At 42.7% G+C, this 25,122-nt stretch overlaps 1 protein-coding gene across 1 annotated transcript in view; it reads right to left on the bottom strand.

Moving 5' to 3' along the window:
- Positions 1-8,600: 8,600 nt before the first annotated feature.
- Positions 8,601-25,122, bottom strand: part of LOC103352805 (glutamate receptor ionotropic, NMDA 2C-like) — a 59,921-nt gene continuing 43,399 nt past the window's right edge. Inside the window, exons 11-15 of the mRNA XM_008275465.1 lie at positions 22,501-22,730; positions 17,108-17,268; positions 14,386-14,573; positions 11,496-11,728; positions 8,601-10,311 (exon numbers count right to left, since the gene is read on the bottom strand). Of these exons, the coding sequence (XP_008273687.1) occupies positions 8,752-10,311; positions 11,496-11,728; positions 14,386-14,573; positions 17,108-17,268; positions 22,501-22,730 (2,372 nt within the window). The 3' untranslated portion in view covers positions 8,601-8,751. The remainder of the gene's footprint in view (positions 10,312-11,495; positions 11,729-14,385; positions 14,574-17,107; positions 17,269-22,500; positions 22,731-25,122) is intronic.

Raw genomic sequence — 25,122 nt, 5'->3', positions numbered from 1 at the left:
TTAGACGCACAGAGAAATAAATCTCTCCTCTCCTCTCTCTGCTCTCCTGCTCACTTCCCACCTGTTCTCATATCAGCTGTCCTAATATTTCTCCTTCCCCTCCTCCCCTTTTTTTTTTTACTCTCCTCTTCCCCTCCCTTATTCTCTCTATCTCCTCTTAAAGCCACCTCATCTCCTTCCCTCCTCCTCCTCTCCAATTCTCAGCCATCTCCTCTCCCCATCTCTCTCAAAAACCTCCTTTTTCCTTCCTCTCGAATACCCTCGACCGTTGTCCCACATATTTTTTTTTTTTTTTTTTCTCTCTCCCCCCAGCTTCTCTTCATTTCTTCCCACATTTTTTCATCTGCTCTTTCCCCCCTCCTCCCTCTTCTCACCTATCAGGGAGGGCAGGCCAGCCTTTTGTCTCAAGGTGACTCGGAGCATCTGGACTTGTTGCCGAGATACGTGAAGCAATCTATTCGCAGGTGGGAGGTGTGAGGAGACCGGACTCCGGCCCTCCGGTGACTCCAGACGTTGCGACCCCGTCAAGGTTGTAGTTTAGTTTTACATACATACAAACAGCATTTGCATACTCGGGCCACTGGAATCATTTTTTTTTAAGAGTTTGAAGCACAAGCAGATGAAAGAGTTGAACGTCCCCGGTGGAAAATTATGAAGTGACGTATGTCTGGCGTGAGTGAATAAATGAATAATGCTTTAGCTTCAAGGGTGGTCCTGAAAGCCTCCTGTGTCCTCCTGACATGAATGTTAAATCTTCACGCTGGTAAAGGCGCCTAATTGTTCCTCGTCTCTCCACTCGCCTTCATCCCAGACGTCATATTTCAAGTGCGGATGAACGTTTGCGTTGTGTGCTGTCAGTGTTCTGACGTCTGCAGCCCGTCCCAGGTGCTCCACTGATGTTTTCATATGCACGACTCGCATCTTTCATCATTTGGTGCGACAGGTCCTTCATCAGTCCTGATGCCGCCACGTGTAGCCAACGTGCACCGCGTCCGTCTCGCCGAAAACGCTCGCGGTGAATCCCAATCGCGGCGGTTTGTAATTATAAAACACTAAAAGCATATTCTACAGCAGGAATCTCATCACGTCTGCGGTTGTTTTATGGCCATTTGCTTGTACGTCCACCAGCTTCTGCATTGAACTTTTCACTCTATTCAGGCGCACCGCTTAATTAAACGCTGCGAGGTATAAATTCTAATTCACTGATTTAGATAAACTCTTTAAGTCACACACATTATTTTAATACATTAAGTCGACATAGCAGTGTCAGTAATTGCATTAACTTCATATTACCTGTAATTTAAACATACATTTCTGCTTTTGTTGCTTTAAAACTTGATGAACAATCAGGATTTTAAGTCCAGTCCATTAAACTTTAAAACTTGCCTTCATGATTATTGTAGTTAAATACAAAGCAATTAAAAATGATCATTTAATAACATGGAAATAATAGTTGGAACACCCTGATTTTTATTAGTAATCACCTTAAATATTAATTTTTATGCTGCTTGTCATTGAATATAATGAACAATATAGTCATAACTCAAAAAAAATTTTTAAAAAAAAGATGCTAACAGCTGTGTCCATTTCTTTTTTCTTTTTTTTTTTGAGCTTCAGAAATATTCACCACTCTGGTCAAATGCGACCACTTTGCTGAATCCGAAATGACGCCACTGTGCATCAAGACCAGCGGCTCTGTGAGGTTTGTCCTGAGGCACGGCGGTGCACTGAGCCAAACATTCGTTGGTATACGTCCGTCTGCACTGAGAAATGTGAATCACTTCTGAAAAAACACATTTTTCACATCTACAAATGAGCGTAACACATTTCTTAAAGGTATGCATTTGTTATTGTTGGTATTGCACTTTAGAAAAAGCTGCAAGAACAGATGAGAAGTGATGAAATGGGAAAAAAAAAAACAAGCGTCAGCGAATCATGAAGTATTACATCCTGAATTTCTGCAGGGTTAAAAGATACAAGGAGATATTAATAAAATGTTAAAGGTATTTCAATTTTTTCTGCTTTTCAGAATGATTGATTTCCTTTTGATTGTCCTGTGCATTCAATATTGTCGTCTAATATCGGACTATAAACTCCTTCTGCTGCTTCTGAGCATCAAGCGATCCAACTTTGCACACAAACTTTTTTTTGTCTTTGACAGTGATTCATTCATTCTAGGAGCTAAAATACAGCATTTAATCCTTTTGGCCAGCAGTTGGGCTGTTCGTCCTGCCTGCGAACAGGTGAGCGTCATATATTCCTCCCCTTTAGGGCTATTAAGAGCCACCCAGAGAACCTGATGGGTCAGTAAAGAGTAAGAGCAGCTTGCGAAAAGTGCCGGCGAGCAAGATGAAGTCCCGTTACATCAAAGAGAAATATGTAGATTTGCAGGTACCGCGTTCCGATGAGTGCTGGCCCACTTCAAGCACGGCACTTAATCTGATTTTTATATGTGCGCCATCATTAGCAACCTGAGGTCTGTAATGGTGTTTAATAATCAGGATCTGAAAAGGAGGGTGAAGACAAAAGTGGTGCACATGTTCGATTTATACTCCTATTTAAATGAAAAGTCAGGAAACCACAGAAATGATTCACACTGAGCAGGATACAAATACCTGTGCCAACTCTCATACCACTTTGTCCTTTTACTTGTGGAGACATTTTCCCTCACGACGTTGAAAATCTGCTTCAGCGCTAATAAACATGACAAATGTTAAAGACTGGCACAGGATATAAAGCTGTTAAATGTGGACAAATGTGAACACGGAGCCCCAGCTGGCCTTGGAGTGTATAAAAGGTGTTCACAGTCTGCTGGCTGTTGAAATGAATGACTTCCTTTTACTTGCCACAGTGGGACTGAGAAGCTCTTCTGGATGATTACTGTGTAATGGAGTGTCGGTGTGAGCAGCCTTCTCCATGTGACCCTTAGATTATGTTTATATCAGCATGACAATGAGATATTGACACCGAGCAGTCAAAATGCTCGTCCTCCACTGTATCGCTTCAGACTTCAGCCCGTAAATATGTTAATATTATGTATGAGTGGGAAACCAAGGAGGTATTTACTGGGTAGGTGGAGGTCAAGCAAAGATGCAAACGAGGGGTCGAAAATGTGCATTTAGGGACGATTAGAACTAAATTAGGGTTGCAAGGGTTAGGGTGGTGAGCATAGTTACCCTGCAGCTAGAAGGTTGCCGGTTAGCGTCCCGGTGAGGACACCCGGGATCTTTCTGTGTGGAGTCTCCATGTTCTTCCCGTGCAGTGTGGGTTCTCTCAGGGTTCTCGCTTCCTCCCACAGTTCAAAAACATGTTGAGATTGTCTGTCTCTAAGTGTAGCCCTGTGATAGACTGGTTACCTGTCCAGGTGAACCTGCCTTCACCCTGAGTCAGCTGGGATAGACTCCAGCCCCCCTAGTGAGGATTAAGGTGTAGAGATGATGGATGGATGGAACTAAATTACTCCATAAATACTGTACCTGATTTAACTGGATTATAAGATACAGGCAACAACTGCTGCTATCCTGTTTGTATGTCCACATTAAATGACCTATAAACTACAGACGGATGACACGTTAGAACAAAACCCAACATACTGTGTCTTTCTAAGGTGTTGGTCCACCACGTCCCACCAAAAAATGTCAATGCAGCTTCACACTGGTTCTCCAAACCTTTAGTAACTCCAGTGGAGAGACTAAACATCATTCTTCCCAAATATATTCCATCATTTGGTGCTTCCATGATGGTGGTGAAGAGGTTGGTCTAAAATCTCTCATAGGTGTTTCAGTAGCTCAGATCTGGTGACTGTGACCTCTGGTGCCCTATGGATGGCATCCCTTCCATCCTGGACGAGACCACTCCTATCAGGACAGAAACGTTTCATCACAGGATGGAGGTCATCTCTCAGACCGACTTGGTATTGATTCAGAGTGACCGTTCTCTTGGTGTACGTCACATATGTGGTCCACTACCTGCCAAGGATATGGTGAAAGATGATCCATCGAACCACTTTGTACTTTTTTCTTCATCTCTGTGGACTATTGCCGTTGGTGTTTGATGGATTGTTCTTGCTGACAAACTGATCGTGCCTTGTGTTGACATCGTCACCTGAGGAAGAGTCGCTCCTCATGTTTTTCTTAACATGTGACACTAATGCACAAGCATCATGGTCTTCAAATCTGTCAACCACAGTTTCTGGCCCCATTTACTGGTTTCTTTCTCATGTATCTGAACAGAAAATGGCTAAAGTCAAATCTGCATTTAAACAGTAGCCGGTTGAGCGGTCTTTGTGACTGAAGCTCCTGCCATCTGTGCCCCAATGACGAATCTTCTTTCATCCATCCATCCATCATCTCTACACCTTAATCCTCACCAGGGTCGTGGGGTGCTGGAGTCTATCCCAGCTGACTCAGGGTGAAGGCAGGTTCACCTGGACAGGCAACAGAGAACCCACACTGCACAGGCAGAACATGGAGACTCCACGCAGGAAGATCCCGGGTGTCCTCACCAGGATGCGAACCGGGGACCTTCTTGCTGCGAGGCGACAGTGCAAACCAACTGAGCTGCTCAGCATTTTAATTCATGCCACAGAGCCTGATTGGATGCTAATTCTCTAATTGTACGATACCATGCAGTGCTTCCGCTGTGTTTCTCCTCATTAGTTAGCTTTACCCTTTATTTTTCATCCTTCCATGCCACTTGAAATTAATTACGATAAAATGTTCTACGCAGCATGAATATACAGTAAAAAAAACTAAACATTTAAACCATTTAACGTTCATTATTAAAGCAAACACATGCAGTTTCTCGGTCATTTTTTTGTAAATAGTTTTCCAACGATATCGACAACATCAGGATCATGATTATCAGTGAATTGTTGATTATAATAATTCTGTCAAAGCAATTCCTTTTTTTTCCTTCTTCTTTAAAGCTATACTTATATAAAAGTACCTAAAAGGTATTTTATTGGCGCTCTGTAAACACATATTGATTACAGTACAATCTAGAGGTTATGGTATGAAGTATTAACAAACATTTTCCTTTCTATTGCCGTGTCTCCTGGTATGAGGTATGCAAGTGAAACCTCAGTGCACTTAGTATTTAAGTAATCAACCAATTAGGTTCTAATAATTTAAGCAATCTAGCAACAAACTACTCAAGAGAGCCTTTTATATGATGTTTTCTCTGAGCTGATTTTGTGATAAAAGCACTAAAATATCATTTTTTTTAATGCAATTTGACACGAGTGTTGATATTATAATTAGGCCTAAAAATAGAAAGTTTAATTTAACACTTCTTTATTGTCGTATTTAATTTTACTCCTTTATAAATGGCAGGATTACAAACATTTAGAAAAGTCTGGTTAGATCTGTCCAACTGTTTAACTTGATAAAGACATTAAAACATAAGCAAAGACGGCTTTATTTTTACTATACGTTCCTCCTGTACATCCGTGCTACACCCGACATTTCTACCAAAAAAAACAGGATCCAATCGAAACCCACCGGTGTAAATCCAGGCCTTCTGTTAGACCAACAAGCGGGTCTTAATTACCAAATCATGCTGAAGCCCTTTGTGCTCTTCAGGGATGAAAAGAATTCCAATTACCCTGAACTCTAAAAATATGGGATCAGTCGGTGAGTGGAGGATTAAATCAATATTATGGTCCAATCCAAGGCAGTGCTCCAGTAACAAAGCACAGAGTAATGGAAAAATCAAAGCGCTCAATGTTGGGACTCTCTAACATTACTCATCTGGGCTTCTGAATGGAGTCTTATCTCCTCATGATAACAACATAGAGAGAAAGTAATTGCCATGGCAACAGGTCACCTTGAGTCGAGGCAGCTTATCTGCACCTGGACGCCGGGCGCTGCTGTAAATTTTACGCCGTGTCACGACTGCCGCTGCGTCGGTTCACGAAACCCCCGACGGAAACCAAGTCAAGTTCACGGCAGAGTTAAGAATCGAAAGAGGAGCATCGGTCGAGCCAGTCGCTGCAGCCTTTTTATAAATTTCCTCTGCAGTCGTATTTGTGTCAGTCGCCAGCTGACTGCCATGCGACCCGAACACCAGAAGGAAATTCCTCCTGGATGCTGCAGCTGATGACTGACCTCCATATGACAAGATCAGAGGCTTTGATCGGCGACCAGATCGTCTTCTGCATCTGCTGTTCTTTTTTTTTCCTTTTCCTTTCTAACTGGGCTTTTTATTCTCCATGTCTTTTATTTAACCTTTAATGAAAAGTTTTGGAAAATACAATGCAGTCTGTGATTGTGACACTGCAGCTAGTTAGCTTAGCATAAAGCCTAGAAACAGCAGGAAGTTAAGGAATGGATAATTGATGGTTTTCTGTTTACTGCAACAAGACTTTCCAATAATATACTGTATTTTTTATCGTGTTGTAAATGTAATCGACTGTAACTGTAGTTTTGTGTCTTGTTTTTGACACGTCTTATTTTTGTGGCTTGTTCTTGTTATGTTCTGTCTGGGTTTTTTTTGTTTTGTGTCTCGTTTTTCTTTTTTTTGTGTCTAGTTTGTTGTTTCATGTTTCTTTGGACAGTTCTTCCTCCTTTGTGTCTCCTTTTGTTTTGTTTTTATTGTGTTTTGTCTCATTTTTCTTTTGTGTCTCGATTGTGCCGTGTTGTGTCTGGTTTTTGTTTTTGTGTTTTATTTGCGTGATTTTGTCTCTCGTGTCTCATTGCTCTTTCGTATCGTTTATTAATGTCTTGGTCCACTTTTGCCTTCTTTCTGTCCTTTTGTGTCTTGTTTGTTTGTTTGTCATTTTACGTCTGCTTTCTATTTATGTTGCGTCTTATTGTTTGTGTCTTCTTCATATGGTTTGTGTTGTTTTGTGTCCTGTTTTGTGTCCTTTCTGTTGTTGTGTCTCCTTTTTTTTCATTATTTTGTGTCTTGTTTGCTTGCGATTTTCAATTTGTAACTGTATTTTGGAAAAACTGTGCGCTACAGTTAGAATTCGGCTGTATTTTTATGGCAACTTATTACAATGTGGTTTGTGCAAAGCAATAAAAAAAAAAAAGTTATCTACCACAAAATCTCTCTTTTGTAATTCCACATCTCGAGTCAGACTACAACTTCTACATTTTCACTCTTGTCCAGATAAACAAACAGCATACATCAACCAATTAACAAGCTTTAGACGTGAAGCTGGGGACGTTTTCTAACCTTTGCCAGCTTTTCCCACCTGTTTTCAGTCTTTATTCTTAGCTACCAGCTAAATATGTAAAGACACGAGAGTGGTATCTGGCTCTTGGCTAGAATACCCAAAACGTCTAACAAGCCTTTCTCCATTAAAACACGATTTTTCTCCAGGAGGCAGAAAGATCAAGACTCTACAAAGAAGAGGCACAAGCGCATTTTCATCCAAAAAGGCTCTTTAATTGGTCTAAGTGATTAATTACAGGGTGAGGGAGCCAGGTAATATAGATACTAGAATAGCTTTCAATTACCTCATTTAAATTTGATCATTAAACAGTTAGCGATGGGGGTAAAGAGGGATGATGAGGGAATATAAAAGAGTGGAAAACAGGGAGTGATGAAAATCTTTATATAGGCCAACTAATAGAGTTAATACAGTAATAACAAATGTTCCAGTAAATCAGAAACAGTTTTACAAAAAGAAAAACTCAGAGTGTGCCAGAGGTGTGTTTTAGAAAAAGAGTGACTATAAATTCTTATATGTAGAATACATGAATATGACACTAACCAGTCTCAAATAACACATTTCTCTATATCGATATAGTACTTAGAATACAGAATTTATTGAACGTGAGGCCCTGTGTGATGTTGTGCTGTACTGAAGCCTCACAGTGAGACCCAGTGAGGAACAAGAGTCCATGGTTTAAGACACCTAGTGCTGGTCAGTGCTGTCCCAATACTGTCATCGTTCTGCAGATTGTGTTCATATGGACTGCTTTCACTAAAAGTCGCTTCTTCCTCTGACTCATCACTAAATGAAGACGCGAAGGGTTTAGCTCCAAAACATTATAAATATTTAAAGAAGTTACCTGAAATTCATCAACAGATGTCTCAAAATGATTTTTTTTTTTCATTCTAGAAAACTGCTGCTCTTCCGTGTCCGGAGTCAAAGCGCTTTAATATTTAATGTCTCGCGTTGGAATTAAACTCTTCACGTCACATCTGTCTTCAAAAACATCTTGCTACAGTGGCTGCTTGTTTTTTTTTGTTTTTTTTTTGGTGACTGCATTTTAAAGAGACAATCCCTCATACCTCCACTACTTCTCCCCAGCTGTAAACAGTTCATCTACTAGACGACACCCAAGACTGAATCCCAACCATCCACAGGAAAATATACACAACAAACACACAGCATGAAAACTCTGGTTATAGTTTAACCATGCGCCAACACCATGGACTGTTGTAAATCTTAGTGCACATTAAAGCACAGAAAACACACAAGCGTTGTTCGTAGGAAAGCAGCAAGTGAGCTAAACCTGCCGACTCCGGCTTTCCGCAGCTCTCTCGAGGATAAATTGGTAACAGTGCAGTCTTCTTACTGTAGTGTACATCACATCAGTCCTAAACATCTGTAACATCTGGAGACCTGAACTTCTACTCTTTACCACACAAAGTCAAACAGAAAATCAACAGTTACTTCAAATCTTAACTTTACCCTTTCACGTTAATCTAAGCGGTAAACTCTCTCCACAGTGGTAATGTTTAAGAGTCTTCTGTATCTCCACATTTTCCATCTAATGAGGTCCTTATGGTTTAAAATCAGACTTCAGATTCCAGACTGGACACCCGTCGCCAGGGCCGAAGTACACAGGGGCTCCCCACAGGTTGGCCTCCTGCTCCCTGAACTGCCTGGGCCTCTGATCCAGTCTGGGATCCCTGATAGACCCCGTAGGCCCCATAAACACTGTCCTGGTACAGCAGGGCCCGCTGGCCCCCGCATCGCCCGCCACCACAAGCCAGCAGCTGGCACACTGGGCTGGGGCTCGGGTGACTGCTGGAAGCCTGGCTGTGGTGCTGCAGGTCCAAGGGGCCGTGATAGAGGGGCAGTCCGGGGTACGAGTTCAGGTAGTGGGCATACTGTCTGCTGAGCAAGCTGGTGGCTCTCCGTACCATACCCCGCCCTAACCCAGTCCCATGTCGCACTGCTTCTCCATACGTAGGGAGGTGGGTGGAGTGGGAGTAGCGCAGCCTCTGGCCCTTGCGCCCATTTGGCTTCCTCTGGTCCTCCCTTATGTGGAGGTAGGCCTGGTTCCTTGGGAGGCACAGGTTGTTTCGAAGATGGGCAGGGTTGTAGGCCTTGGAAGGTGTGCTTGGAGAAAGAATGCATGGGAACAGGTCTGGCAGGGTTGAAGGTGACTGGCTGGACAGGGACGACTGAGATTCATCAAGCTGGTGGATCTGCTCGCTACCCCAAGTTGCTTTAAGAAAAGAGGGCCGGCGGTGCCTGCGTCTGCCCCTCAGCACAAGGTCCTCTGGGGGCCAAGAGCTGTAGTTGTCTACCCGAGGACACATCCCCTCCTCTGAGTAGATGTTGTCAACGCTCGGGGCAGAGATGTGGTTGTCCTGGAGGTGGTTGGCTTTGAGCTCACTCAGGCAGACGGGACTTTTCTCACTCTTTTCCTGGTCCCCTTGGTTTCTCCTCTCCACATCCCCATCGTCACACTGAAAACTCTTGGATCTCCGTTTTCGTCGGGAGAATCCCGCATGGACGTGCTGGCTTTGGGGCGAGGAGACCGGGTGAGAGGTGTAGATGTCAGGTAGCTGGAGGTCGGTGTAGGAGATGAAGGGCGAGTGAGGGTGGGTGTCTACGTAGAGTCTCCCGGTGGTCTGGTAGTGATGTGGGTGCTGATGAGGGAGCGGCTCGCCAACGGCCAGGTGGGGGCTGCTGAGGCTGGACACAGGAAGCGGTCTGTCATATAGACACGAAGCAGAGCGCGTTGGAAGTGTGTAGCGCAGTGGCGTTGGCCTGGTTACACCCCTGTGCTGTTTCAGAGAGGTCACGGCAGTCAGAGGTGGCGTCAGGGAGCGCTGAGGAAGAGAGCAGTGATTCTCTGTAATATAAGCAAACCCTCCCGGTACTGCCTCCGTGGCAACTTGTGGCACACGAACAGGCAAGCTGCCACCGTGACGGCTCAGCTGCTCGATGGTCTTGGTGGCGTTGTCCAGGGAGCTCTCAACATTGGCAGTGGAGACCAGGTCCTTGGCAGTGCGAAGCATCTTGAGCATGTTGGCTTGAGCGTAATTGGAGGTCAGGTCAGGTTTGGCCAAACCGGAGGAACGCCCAGGATCCTCCACTCCATTGAAACAACTGTAAATACCCTGATAAATGACAGAGACGGACAAAAAAAAAGACAGAAGAAGTGAAGTAAATTAACAGGTCAGTTGTAATTAAGTCGATGGGCAGCCACAAACTGTTTCACCTTGAATCTCCCCACTGGTCCTAAGGGGACAATTTCATAGATGGGATTTCAACCAATTTGTGCATCTCAAAGTGTTGACCCACCCCTTAACTATTGAAAACCCCATTGGCAGTAAAATAAAAACTGATTTCATTAATATCTCATTTTATCACTGAGGCAAGTCTTAGTCACAAATTCATTATGCATTCTCCTGGGACTCAAAGAAAAACTGTTTAAGCTGAGAGGATTGCCCCAATAAACGAACACGGACCCAAACGCCTAAAGTCCTTTACAGAACAGTCTCTGACTCCATGGACAAACAAAGAGCCAAATCCCATGACTGCTGTCTGCTTACAGTTGGCTGAGAGATCCTGAAAGAGCCAAATTTAATTTGGTCCTTGGGGCCGCCCCATACGGATTAATGATCTGATAGTCATTTAGCCGTTAATCTGATAAAACCCAGATCCAGGCACAATGGTATGATTACACAGTAGAGGAGGCTGGAGTCCATGGACATTTCCCTGGCTGTAACTTCAGCCAGAGCTTTTTTGCCTCAATAACCACATTCCCAAACAACATTATCAACAAACTGGGTAGTGATTTAGGCTAATTGCAAATGAACATTTGGCAATCAAAGTTAAATGCTGAGTAAACACCAGAATTAGAGCTGCTTTTCTTTTCCTTTTTTATCTGTCCTCTCTCCCCTCCCTTCTCATTCTTAATAAGAACGCTGTTCCATTTGAGCTAATATTATAACAAGGTCCTCCAATGATACCATGTAGTTATATGCAAATACATCCATTTGCATTCATTTATCATCACATAAAAGGTACTTCATGTAAAACAGCACATTAGATTGAGAAAAAGCCAACAAACCACTTAGAGGCAAAATAATTGACCAGGCAGTCTTTCAATCTCTCAATCAAGCTGTTATACAACTAATCCAATTACAGCAGGGCCAATCAGTCACTTAACGAAACACTCACTGTAAAAATCAGTGAAGCAATTTCTCAACCCCACTTCCTCAATCAGCCATCAATCCAAGCAGGGATGCACAAACAACCCGGCTCTTTCACAATCAAGCGACAAATCTGCAAGTCTCACCCTGCTGATGGCCAGGAGGAAGTCGAGTTTCTGAGACTTGTGCAGGGAGTGTCGCAGCTTCCAGTAGAGCAGGTGTTCCCAGGCAAACACCAGCAGGCTGAGGCCCATCGCCACCAGGAGCATGTAGAAGACCCCCGCCATGTTGTCGATGTCCAACTTGCTGCTCATCACTTCGTTCTTCTCGTTCTGGCAGATGCCCGACAACCAGACCGTCTCCAGGCGCTGGGTGTCTCCTTTAGGGGAAGAGAGGTGATAAAAAAAGAGGGAAATGTGAGCAGAAAGAGAGCATGAGACGACTTGACAGAGCAAAAAAAAGATGACAACATATAATAGCTCAGTGCGGAAAAGTATTCACCTCCCTTTGAAGTGCTTTTAGTTGATAGAATTTCGCTTTTATGGCAAGAATTTGAAAAAAAAAAAGACTCTTGTGTCAAAGTGAAAACAGATTTCTACAACATATTGCTAATTAATTGAAATATGAAAGTATAATATGCATCGAGCCTGCACGGACAGGTATCAGTCATCCTGCACATCTGGTCGCTGCAATTTTCCCTCAATCTTCTTTGCAAAACTGATCAAGCTTCATCAGGCTGCATGAGGATGGTGAGTGGTTTTCAAATCCAGCTACAGATTCTCAGCTGAATTGAGGTCTGGGCTAAATATTTTTAAATAACTGAAATTACTTTGTAGAAATTCGTTTTCACTTCCACATGAAAGAGTCTTTTTTGGTAAATTATTGTTTTTAAAAAAAAAAAAAAAGCCATGATTCAATGTTGAAAAGCAACAGAAAATAATAACGTCCTAAAGAAAGTGAATGCTCTTAATTTGTGCTGTAAAATACCATCTCGACATCTCCCTCCCTGATGGTGTGTTTTACATATGAGTCTTGGAAGAATGATGCATTTTGGTTACTGACAATGTTCAGAGTTTTTAAACCACTTTATGCCGCATCTGGTCTCACTACCAACTCATCACATACTTTTTCACATCCCTTTAATTTTTTTGACGTGCATCGTAGCCTGATTAGACCTATAGAAATGTGTGAACATCAGAAATAGACACAATCGCTCCACAGGCAAACACTCTACGTTGGCGTCTTCTTGTTTTGGTCTCTGACCCGAACACTGAGTGAAAATAAGGCTTAAGTCACAATTTAAAAGTGAAAAAGTAACGAACATCACCATTCCTTGGTGACAGTCCTGTGACTTCCACTGCCTCTGCACCTCCAAACTCCTCATGAGGCTCTTTTAAACTGGCCTGACTCCTATACATCTGTCAGGATCATGTATGTATGCACTCATGCCAGAGAAGGTCTTGTGCGTATTTGTGACGTGGACAAAGCAGCAGTGTTTGATATCCTGGGCTTGAGGACGGCCTGCAGTCCACTTTGAGTCCCGTGACGTGAATTGCTTATCGTAAAGTTTTCCTTAATATCAATTAGCATGGCCTGGTTGACCCGTTTAGAGGCCCTGAAGGAAACGTTTTTGGCATTACGCTCCTGCTGCATCCAAATATCTGGGAGTAAAGTACAAACAGCACAGTTTGTTACATTTTGGGGTAATTCAATGAAACCCAACTTTATTTCTTTGCTTCTAGACGAGGCCACAAGAATAATTCAGGACCTATTTGATATTGCGTCCTTGCAGTTGAATCACCAAAAAGCTCGAGGCTCCAGACTTTAAGGGCAGTTGTTTGTTGTCTTGGGTCGTAATCCAGCCTCGATGATTAATGTGTTCTTCTGAACTCGGGTTCAGGTAGATCGACTTTAAGAAAATTTACTATTGGGCCCTAAGAAAACACCTCGTTTGGATGTCTGTCTCCGCTGTGCATAAAGGAGGCTACAAGTCATACATCTAACCCAATATAGACGTGAATACCCTCGAATCAAAGTAGGAAATCAGCTCCCCACTCATTTATTCTAGTGGAGATCCCAAAGTTTCCAAAGATATCAAACACATGTGGCTGACATTCGGAGAAGTGTGTGTATAAAATAAGGCATCTGCTCTACTTCTGTTTGAAGCGGAAGCAATAAAAACAGTTGAGTCATGAGTTGGAATATTTCACTGGGTGCAGATATCATATAGCTTAAGGGGGCATAAGTGAAGTGGAAAAGCAGATTTTGTGTGCATAATATATAGTTATTATTCTGTTTCAAATCCAGTGGAGCAATGAACCAAAAAAACTGTGAAAACTATCAACTATACGTCCGTCTAGTTGCTTCCTGCAATATATATCTGCATGCGACTCTTTTGTCTCCTGTAAATGCACGTCACCGAGCTGATGAGGAATCATTTATATGAAAAGAATCTCCAGTGCTTGAACACATCCTCCATTAGATGTCATTCCCATGTACGCTGCTCCTCCAGGCCCCTGAACAGGTGGCAACCTCTCGGGCTGAGCTCTCCCCAGCAGCCTCCAGGGAGCACGGCCCGTTTTATCACTCAGTTACCGTATGTTGACCATAAACACACTATTTATTATATCATCACGGAAAGCTCAGAGCGAGCGTGAGCGTACGCGTGGGGTGCTCTTAAGCTCTCAGAGGAGGGAGGATATTAACTCCACACCAGCGGCCGTCATGGTGAGTGTGTTTCTATTTGTGTGTAGGTAGGTAGGGTGTGTGTGTGTGTGTGTGTGTGTAACGGAGATAATCATATCCCTAACACTCCCTGCTGTTCTCCAGGATATTAACTCTTCCCTGTAAGCCCACTTCCCCGCTGATACAGCACACACTGAACTGGACTGACGCCAGTTCCTCGGTTCACACACAGTGTGCCAGTGAGACGGAAATAAACACAGATAAAGCTGAGCAAAATGTGACTCTGTGTGTGTGTGTGTGTGCAGGTACGTGTTGTGCTTTATGTTGTGGAAGGTCTGCATCTGTGCCCACCGTCCCCGAGGAACTGCAGCAGCGCCAGGTCAATGGGTCGCTTCCAGCGGGAGTCTTTCTCCAGAGCGATGCCGTATCCCGTGGTGGCGAACACTTTCCCACTGCCGATAGTCACCAGTTTGCAGCCCTCATCCTTCCCGGCCATGTAGTTTAAAACAGCAGCATCGTAGATGAAGGCGTCCAACTTCCTGCAAGAAAACAGATGATACTGAGCCCCTTTCAGACGTGCAGTCCTTCCTGTTAATCTGATGCACCTCGCTGTCATTCTGCAACAGGGGCAAAAACTACTGTGATCCATTTGTGTTTCTTTAAATGAATCACATCATCTTGGGTGGAGTGAAGCAGGTTTTGCTGCTTCGCTTTTCACTTAAAATGGTGACGGTTGGAATTGTGTTGGTGGAATATTTGCACACATTAGCAAATGGCTAATTTACAGAAGTGAAGTAAGGGCGACTTTACTGCATGATCCAAATTCTTGAAGTGAAGTGAAGAAGATTTTGAAAACGTTAACATGCAGATAGCAAAATGAGCGGCTAATGGCAAGCTTGTACCGGCAGGCTGCTGAATACATGACATAGAATAGAATAGAATAGAATAGAATAGAATAGAACAGCTACTTTAGTGTCAAACTGAATATACACTAGTTGGTTCACATTTTGGCTGAAATTTCGATGCAAAAACTCACCATTGGACTGGTAATAACAAAAAAATATATATTAGAAATAAATGAAATGAATAAATGAAGTCATCTGGTTGTGTTGGCTTCATGTCTGAATGAGCACCCTGACCATACTATCCTAAAAGGTGCGCTGGCAGTCTCACTAGGTTGGACCTAGTTTCAATACGGGCCTGGTCTAAAGTTAATGCCATCACATTAATGGATGACACACTTAGCAACTCTACTTTAAGTATCGTAAAGTGATTTCAGACAGACTTTTTCCATATTTCAGCACCAATATTTGTCCAGAAACATCACAGAAAGCAAACGGCAATGCATTTCTCATTCACTTTACAATTTCTCATCTATTAGCTGCAAAATAAAACTGCAATGAAAACAGACACTGACGGAATAATGATACTCAAGCATGAATGTAATCTTTGTTTTTGACAAATTATTAATAGGAGCTGAAGTTTAGTTTGCAGCTTCTAGTTGTTTGTAGGAGTCTTTCCTATGAGTTTATTTAATCCCTGCATCATCAGAAAGCAGCAGGGCGCCGCTATAGCTCACCTGGTTGAGCTGGTTTCCCATGTATGGGTTCAAGTCCTGCTTATGACCCTTTGCTGCAGGTCTTTGCCCCATTCTTCTACCCCCACTTTCCTGTCTCTCTCTCTGTCCTATCTAATAAAGCCAAAAAAGGCCAAAAAATATCTTTAAAAGTATATATATATATTGGAAAAAAAAAAAAAGAAAGCAGCATCTCCAAAGACAGATTTGTGTATCTGAATGAAGCCATGAAGAAGAAGAACAGAGAAGGGACCAATGTCTGAAGGACAAAATGCCATCACTTCAACAGACTGACAAAGCCAGCATGTCTGAAAAGGGTTTTTGTCTGATAGAAGTCTAATGAGTTCATCCCTACATACTGTTAGACCTGCATTTATATCTTTGTAGGTCTCTCGTAGGATCCAACACCACCAGTGTTTTCGCACGTTTCAGCCCATTTAATACAAACGCTGTGCACTTCAGGCTTCTGCTGACAAAAGCTCACCACCAGTTTTTCAGATGTTTCCCACCTTCCAGACTGCCAGTTAATTTCAGAAACAATCAGTTTGCGGGAACCTGAAAGTTGCCTGAGATTGGCAATCCATCACAGCGAGCCTTTAGTCAGCCTTTTGGGAAATGTTTTGCCAAAGTTACTGTACATGTGGTAGTGCCAGTGAACGAGGAGAGACTCTACTGCGCACCAACCGGGAAGAAATAGTCTGAAAAGAGTCCAATAGAGTCTCTGTGAGGTGGTGCTTAGCAGCGCTTTGAGCTAAATGCCAAGAGGCTAGCAAACTCGCATGTTGGGAGTCAACATTTGGTCATTTGCACATTTAAATGTTGACCTGTTATTTATGCTCTGTAGAATATGATCATCTGTCCAAAATCTGGATAATATGATTAAAAAAACGTGAAAACTTTGCACTAGATAACAAGTGAGAGACCTCCATTTGGGAACCGTAGAGATCTGCACCAAATTTCTAATTGTTATTGAGACATTACACCAAAAAAACAATGGTTGGTGGAATCAAAGCAAAGTTGTTTTCTGGTTGTCAAAAATGTTTCTGCCAAATCTAATCGCAGTCGATCCTACAGCTATGAGACATTTGGGTCTGAAGCAGAATTAAAGGTGACGTAATGTTCGCTCTTAACATTTCAGACAACTTCCAGCTCTCTGAAAGTTCATTTTCATTCCACGCTGACACGAGAAAATCAATAAAAAGAAAGAAGACACAATTTGAAGTTAATGGTCCCAAAATGGTTCCTCGAGTATTTTAAGGGTGAGCTGGTTCCTTTGAGGAAGTCTGACAGCACTTTTCTATACAAATTAAGCTGCTCCAGACGCGGCTTCACGACTAAAAATACACCCGTCACATTGGCCTGATTCTAAAATAGGTGCAACACAAAAGAGCGTCAAATTTCTGCTGCATCACGCAAATTATCATCACCATGACAGTCGGTTAAATATAACCTCCCATTGAATCGTGCCGTGTGGTTAAAATGTGAGCAGAACTGTACCCGGTTTTGAGGCTTTCTAGGGCTTCCTCCACCCCCTTCTGGTTGTATTTCATCATGTGTGTGTGCATGTCGGGGTAGTTGCTTCGGATGTTCCTCTCCGTGCTCCCATTTGGGACCGTCCCGAAGCGAAAAGGAGGGTAATGCTCCTGTGGTTTCTGGAACTGTGGGGGGAGACAGAGGATGAGAGGGAAGGGGAGGAAGACGGGAGAGATGAGGAGTGGGGAAACAACAGAGAGAGAGGTAAGAGGAGGAGGAGAAAGAGATGGGAAGAAGTGAGGAGAAAACAGAAGGAGAGGAGAGAGACTGAAGGGAGGGAGAGGAGAAATGGGGGGAGGGCATAATATGGAGAGACATGGAAGAAAAGAGGAAAAGGCAAACGAGTGAGGGAAATGTTTAGAAAAGATGAGGGGAGGAAGGAAAAGAGACAAACAGAAGAAAGAGGAAAATGAAATAGAAAAGTGGGGAGATGAAAGTAAAAAGAGAGGAGAAAAAAGCAAGGGAAGAGTAGTGAGCAAAGGAATGGGAGAAAGGAGGATAAAAGAGGAAAGGAAAGAAGTAGAAAAGACAAGGGGAGAGGAAAAAATACAAAGGAAAGGGAAAAGAGAAGAAATGAGGGGAAAAGAGGGAAAGAGAAACGATGAAAGGAGTTTAAAGAAGAGGAAACAGAAATGGAAAAGACAGAAATGTAAAGGAATGAAAGGTAAAGGACAGAAGTGAAAAGGAAGTAGAGTATAAACGAGACGTAAGGACAAGGAAAAGGAAATAAGGAAGGAGAAGCAGACAGAAGAGCAGAAATAATTGCAAGAAAAAGGAAGAAAAGAGGGACCAGAATGAAGAAATGGGATAAAAACAAGTAAAGAGAATGAGGGACTACTCAGTTAAATGAAATCCATTTTGAAGTCATTCCATTTTTTTCCCCCCAAACTGATCTAATCAGCAGCAAACTCGCTGCCGTACAAATGGACCGGAAGCCAGTCGCTCACCTCGATTCGATTAAATCTCACATCAGTCAACGTGCATCTGTTTGAATCACTTTGCTGCCCACAGATGATCCTAATCCGGTTCAATCTGCGCCCGATCGAAGCTCACATTTCACGAGGTGACGTTTCGCGCGGCGCCGAGCAGAAACACGCCTGTTAGGGTTCGGTTGGACTGTAAACAGACGGGGATCCATTCATCTTGCTTACGGCTTTGACCTTTTGAGCCAAATGAATGGTCCAATCAAAGTGTGAGTGGGAGAGAGTGTGTGCGTTAATATGATCACTGCAACTGGAGAGGATTCAGCTGAGGTGCTTGTTTTATAATCAGCTGATTGGACTAAAACCCACATCGCTGCCAGAACATTAGAAACTACAGGGATGGGTTTACAATTTTTATTTCTATCTTAACGTAACAGTCACATTTTCAGCTTTAATGAAGTTTATCGAAGGCTTCAGCAGTCTGATGAATCTGGTGTCCACATTCCATCGTTGGTCTCTATGACTAGTTCCTGCTTTGTGTTCGTGTGGCTCTTCCAAAAATACCTTTAAAACTAACTTCAACCTGCAGAACAAAGACTTTGTAGTTGCATTAAGACATGATATCTTTGCAGCAAGATGTGAGGAACAACTGGTGCATGTAGGGATGTCAGCATTGTCTTAAAACCAACCATGAGCTAACCCTACTAAGTGTTGTCTGTGTAACCAAGACCTCATCAGAATTAGAAAGGATTTTTTTGCCACGTAGGTTTTCACATACGAGGAATTTGACTTCAGTGAACACCAGTAACATAAACACGAGACAGTGTTGTATGTTTAACAGCCAATGTGGTTTGCTTTGAGTTTATAAAATGACACCGGGTGTTTCTGTTTAGCCACTTTTTAAAGCCCAGAAATCAAAAGGGAAAGTTGTGGAGCAGGCGGGACAACCACAAAGTCTGCATCAGGAGTTCAGAGGTGTGGATGGTGGCGCAAGTCAACGACTGGACCTTCTTTCAGGAAACCTTATTCTTACGTTTTGTTTGTAGCCGCTGTCTGATTTTGCACCAAAAGTACGCGGTTCAGTTTAGAAAAATATACCGTTTTGGCTGAGACTTTCACTGAGGTAGCTAACTGTTAGAAGCTTGGTGAAGTTTGGGCACCAGTTGTACCTGGTTAGGTTAAAGAACAAGGCACAGTTTGGGTTAAAACACTACACTTACACAATATTTTTAAAGCTTCTTCTCTATTTTCTGGGTTAGCAGGGCGATGACTCCAATCTCATCTGATATAAGAGTGGATGGCTGAACAGGAGCAACAATAAAGCAACAAAAAAAAGGAGAATATATTTTGATTTGCAATTAAGTTTACTCGCATTCTGTCTTTATTCCTCTCTCTAATTCAGAACCATTCACTTCCTACACTGTCAAAATCATCTCACTCTTAACCTCAACGACTCTAAACTCGTCCAAGGATCTATCCACTGCCGTGCTCCGCTCACCAATCAACCCCTCGACCTCGTTCTTTTTCAAATTTGTTGTAATTCTGTCACTCCGATGGGAGCATCCCTCCTCCTCTCCATCTCCACCTCATCCAGGTTGTCCAGTCTCGTCTCAGCCCGTCTCCATCAGCCATCTGCCATCTGCTAACTCTCCTCCGCCACCACCAGCGTCTGGACTCCTGGGAATCCTGTCCTCATCTCCTACCTTCATCTGGGACTCGGCTGTACCATGTTGATTCTCACTGGAGTCGAAACACTTTGATCTGGCGTGTTTACGCGCTAAACTTTTATTCTCTGCTTACTTGTGATGTTATTGAAACACATTTATTTGTTTCCATCACAAATTAACTTTATCCAGCAGATTTGGTTGCATAGGAAGGTAACTTTTGCAGCATAATCGCTTAATTCAAGTGGATCCAGCAGAGCGTCCAGCTGAGGAAACTCAAGAGCTTTGACAAGCACGACTCAGAAACAGCAGCCCTCATCATACCCAGCTCCTCCAACCTGATTGCCAAAATAAAAGACCCCCTGCCAGGACAAACACATGGAGGAAGTCATTCATTTAAACTAAAATTGACGTTACGGTGTCTTACTTTGTTGTGCGCCACATCACGAAACATACTCCTTTTTGTCTTGTCTTGTCAATCCAAATTTGAAACACTCAAAATGCATTTGTGACCCATTTTTAAAAGAAGGCATCTCCTCAGTGGAGGCAAACGGGCTTCGAGGTCTTAATAAGTCCACTCAGTTAATAGAAACCGTGACTCAATCCACAACCTGCGGCCACATTATATTCCATCTAATTGGGTCATGCAGGTTGCCGTTGCATTACTGTGGGTCTGCACCTTCACTACTCCGCCGATTAGAGTCTGCAAACCGTTTAAAAGGCGCCTCAGCCAGCGGGAACACCAGGTTCGACAGCAGCGTAGACGCCTACCTCCACCACATGGCTCATGCACATGGTCGGTCTCGATGCCAACCAATGACGCAATCCTAAATAGGTCGGTCACAAATACGCCGAAAATACAGCAGAGCAGCCGGCAGGTATCACTCGCTGCTGTCAGTTCATTTTTTTCTCTCTCGCCACCATCACTACTAACACCTCACCGCTCCAACAGATCCATGGTTTGCGTAACATGACACCTCCTCTCACCGGCAGATGTTTCTTTTTGCCCGGGAAAATGAGCGCTAATACCCACTGATACTCCCCAGATTTCACATTTAAAAACCGACATTTAAATGTGTATTCCCAATCAAGAAATTAAACCTAATGTAAGGTCTCAGTAAATTCATGGATGGATGTGCAAAAAAAGTGAACTATGTGTTCACTATTAATCGTACGTACTCTGTAAAAAAAAGTGTGTTTGAGCTGCAGTTGAAGTAAAGTCAGGTTTCTGGATAAATTTCACTTATCTGTCTGCTTTGGTGAAGGCAGCGTTCTTTCTTAAAATTACACTTTGGCCCTTTAAACTGTTATTCTAATTTCAGCAAAAGTGTGAAAATGGGTTTTAGTGCATCTTTAGTTGTTTGTCTTCGAAATTTTTTATCATAATTCTCATAATTTTCTAGTAAAGAAAGTGAAAGAATGATACGTCTAATAACAAAACCATGTTTCCATTTGGATAAAATGAACAATTACGTTGAAAAATTTGGAAAATTCAAATTAACTTTCCTTGAATTTAAGTTGCATTAATGCTTTTTTGAGAGGAATCAAAGGATTTAAGTGAATCTAACTTAAATAGTGGCATTAACATTACTTCCTAGCTTAATTTAGATCTATTAATTCCATTTGTAATTAATTTTTTTTACAGAATAATTAAGCTTTGATTATAAAATTAACAACAAATCAACATTTATTTGACTTTAAATGCAACTTTTCTATTAATGAAATTATTATTGTTTCTTATTTCTTTTGTTTCCAGGAAACTTCTCCAGAAATTATTAGAAATTTGCAGCCAAAAATGGCTCCGAGTGTTTTTTTTCTAATTAGACAAATCTGTTTGGGTCGAGTGCATTTTCAATCTGTCTGTCCGCGGGAAATTTCAGATTAAGTTCTAACTATCCTCAGGTCTTTAATTGAAAAAATATGCCTGTCAGGTTGGGAATTTATTAGTAGAAAGACTAACTAATCTTTCCTGCCAATAAGGAAAGTTATTGAGTATCAGCAGCTTCATCCTTTAAACCTGAGAGATGTGAATGCAGCAGCCTACGACCCTAAACAAGACTAATCCTTTTGTCGTGTAGGATTTCAGAAGCAAAGGGCAGCTGGTGCGGGCTCATTTATATCAGGCCTCAACGCATCTGCATAAAATTAATAAAACCAGTTAATACAGCCGTGGATCAGCGCGGTGGCTCCGCTGATCCCTGCCTGGGAGTTGTTTTCTCCACGTGTGAAGAATGTTTTTTGCTAAAGCTCCTCCGAGGCCCGGGTTTCCAGCGACACATCTGAGCGGTAGGGAAAAGTGCGCGGGCGTAGTTTTCCTCCGCGGCTCGACTGTTTTCTTTAATCGTTTGACATTTGGCGATCTTGTTTTAACAGCGCGATCGAGACGAGGAGACGGAGACGGCGCAGGGGGAATATTGACGGACGGACCGAAATACTGACAGGGACAAGTCGAGACTCAGACACCATCTGTATTGACAGAAGGCAGTAATTGATTAGTCATTCATGCCACTGGGCTCCCCGCTGATAGGAAAAGGACAGAGACGTTCACAACAAAACCCTTTTACTTGACTTCATCTTAAAGGCTTTTTGTCTCTTTCTTCCTGTTCACGGTTTATTAGTCAATGCAGAGTGATGAACGGGGAAAAGAGCAGAAGATGTGGCGGCGGCGCGAACACAAAGGCGCTTCGTATCTACACAAAAACAGCCCTCCTCTCGTCGCGAACTCTCACCGTCTGTCCAGGTCATTATTCCGAGTGAAACTTTCTCTTACCTTCTTGTCGGAGAGGCCCGACACCGTGTCGATGTATTGCTCCTGGATCATGAAAGCAGCCAGGTTGGCGGTGTAGGAAGCCAGGAAGATGACGGCGAAGAAGGCCCAGACCAGCACCATGATCTTGCTGGTGGTTCCTTTGGGGTTCTCGATGGGGACGGAGTTGTTGAAGACGATGCCCCACAGCAGCCACACCGACTTCCCGATGGTGAAGGTTGGACCGCCGGGAGCTGAGAAAACGGAGAGAGGTTCAGTGTGACGAGGTCTTTAATTCAGTTCAATTTTGAGACATCCCGAGGCTGGAGTGAGAAAAGAGGGGCTCTGTTTGGAAATTTATTTGAAGGACTCAAAGAGTTCTATCCAGAAAGAAACACCTTCAGCCCAAAGCGAAGGAGTGAACGGAGTTTCATTGTGGTGGTTACAGCAGAGAGGAATTACATTTAAAAAGTCACATCTTCTCTTCCTCCAGTCTCTTTGTTACAGTCTACAGTTTTTATTCCAGTTCGTCTCCAGAACCAGACAAGATTCACTTCTGATCTCACACAAGACGACGTCGTCGCTATCATTCAACAGCACGTGTTTAAATCTGAACTCTAAGCAGAATCCTGGTGGGTTTTTTTTTGTTTCCGTCACTGTAAGCTCCTTTTTTACTGCAATTTAAAGTCCAGCACATCTATGGAAACAACATAACAAGGCTAGAAGTAGGAAGAACTCTGAAATACCTGTTGTCAAGGATGTCAAAGTTATAATGCCTTGAAAAATAACACGAAATTTGAATTTCTTTCATGATTTGTTTTACAAAAATTGTACATTTTTCCATAGTTTATACTAATAAAGAGGAAAAAGCTTCATATTATAGGTATTTTGTTTTACCAGCGGTTACTGTGATGTGTGTTAACTTTTGATGATTCTTTGTTTCTGCCCTCTTCTTCCCACTCTTGCTGTTTCCTCACCTGTGCTGAATCCTGCAATCAAGCTCACCTGATCCTGGTTCACTGATCACCCTCCTCACTATAAAGACACTGGTGGTCGTCCGGCCACTTTCTGCCAGATTCTGGACTGGCTGGTTCGCCTTTGTGTCTCTTGTGAAGTTTAGTTTGCTCTCTTTGTATCCAGAGGCCTTTTCCATGAAGCAGGTTTATCAGCAAGTTTATCAAATAATTCAGGTTTATTTCAGTTAGTCTGACTTCCTGGCAGGTTACTTTGGCTCCATGAAGCATATTCATACTCAAAGCTTACACTTGGAAACTAACTTGGGGCCTGTTTCTAAAGCAAGCTGTGAAAAGTGGAAAATAAAGTCCAACACCTGAATGTTTCTGAGTCCAGGACGAAACCATTTAACAACCGTCCACTCAAAGAACACATGCTGAATTTAACTGTTTCTTATAACTGGCCTCTCTGTGTACCATTGGTGAGCCATGCTGCATTAACTTTATTGATCAAGTAGGTTTTTATTTGGCTTTTAGTCTCTCTAACTTGTCTCCACTCACCGCTGGTCACAGCTGAACCCGTCATGACTTCACCATTGCATCAACGAGTGCAAACGTTTTAGTTTTTTTGGGTGAAATTTGGAAAGAGACTCAGAAAAAAGTTATTTTGATTTATCATCCTGATTTTAAGCCTTGATCTGGTTAATTTTCCAACTGTAAGTCTTGTGACTTTGAAAATCCAATTCTGTTTTTACACCTGAATGGTGTAATTTTGGAGATTTTTTAAAACTTTTTAAAACATAACCTGCCTTTCAGATTCACCGGTTTGTGTTGGGGATCAGGTGATGGTTTATTAGGTTTAGGTAGAAACACAAGTTGAGTAGGAGGCGGGGATGATCAGAGTTTTGGTTAAAAAATAACCAGTTCAGGTCAAGGAATAACCACTGTGATGATAAGAATAAACCAATGTTGATTTTTTTTTGATTAACATGACCATCCCTCTCATGTTAGGTGTTTTGTTGATCAGTCCAGCCACCCACACCTCCTCTTTCTGCTTTGAAGACATCATACACTTCCTATTTATGTGCTGGGCTTTGAAAATTACATTCAAGGATGTCATTGTTAGGCTCTTGCAGAAAAGAGTGATGATGTAATTTTTTTCTTCATGGGGGCTATTTCTTCAGCAAAAAGCAGAAAACAGTAGAAAAGCATCTCAATGATAAAATACAATCAGGGGTTAGTGAGAAAGTAATTTAGGCGAACTAACCCTTTAAGTACAGCCACCAGATTTTATTTTATTGTCTTTCAGCTGTATTGAGTGTTTGTTTTTTAGGCTATTTTCCTCTCATCAAATAAAACATGTCCTCTGAGTATTCACGAGCCATCTCATGTCCTTCTGCAAACTTCGGAGCGACAGAACAATTTCAGCGCCTCGGGCCCGTTTCCATCGCTCTCTGCCACCGCCGCTCATGTGCAGCAACGGAGGGTGCCACCACCATCAATCACACTTCGATTAGCGCGGCGACGAATGCTAATTAAAACGGGAAAGTGACCTTTCGGACCCGGAGACGAGGCGCGCTCTGTCGGCGTTGCATTCTGGGATTGATTAGCCCTCTCTTCAAAATCTTTTTGAAGAACTCCGGACTGCGTGTCGGCAGGCTTCCAGCGAAACTCCTCGTATGACAAAAAATGG

Source organism: Stegastes partitus, unplaced genomic scaffold (genome assembly GCF_000690725.1).
Source record: "Stegastes partitus isolate 25-593 unplaced genomic scaffold, Stegastes_partitus-1.0.2 Scaffold52, whole genome shotgun sequence".
Classification (NCBI taxonomy): Eukaryota; Metazoa; Chordata; class Actinopteri; family Pomacentridae; genus Stegastes; species Stegastes partitus.
The sequence above is the reverse complement of the archived record's forward strand: the minus strand, read 5'-3'. Positions and strand labels throughout refer to the sequence as shown.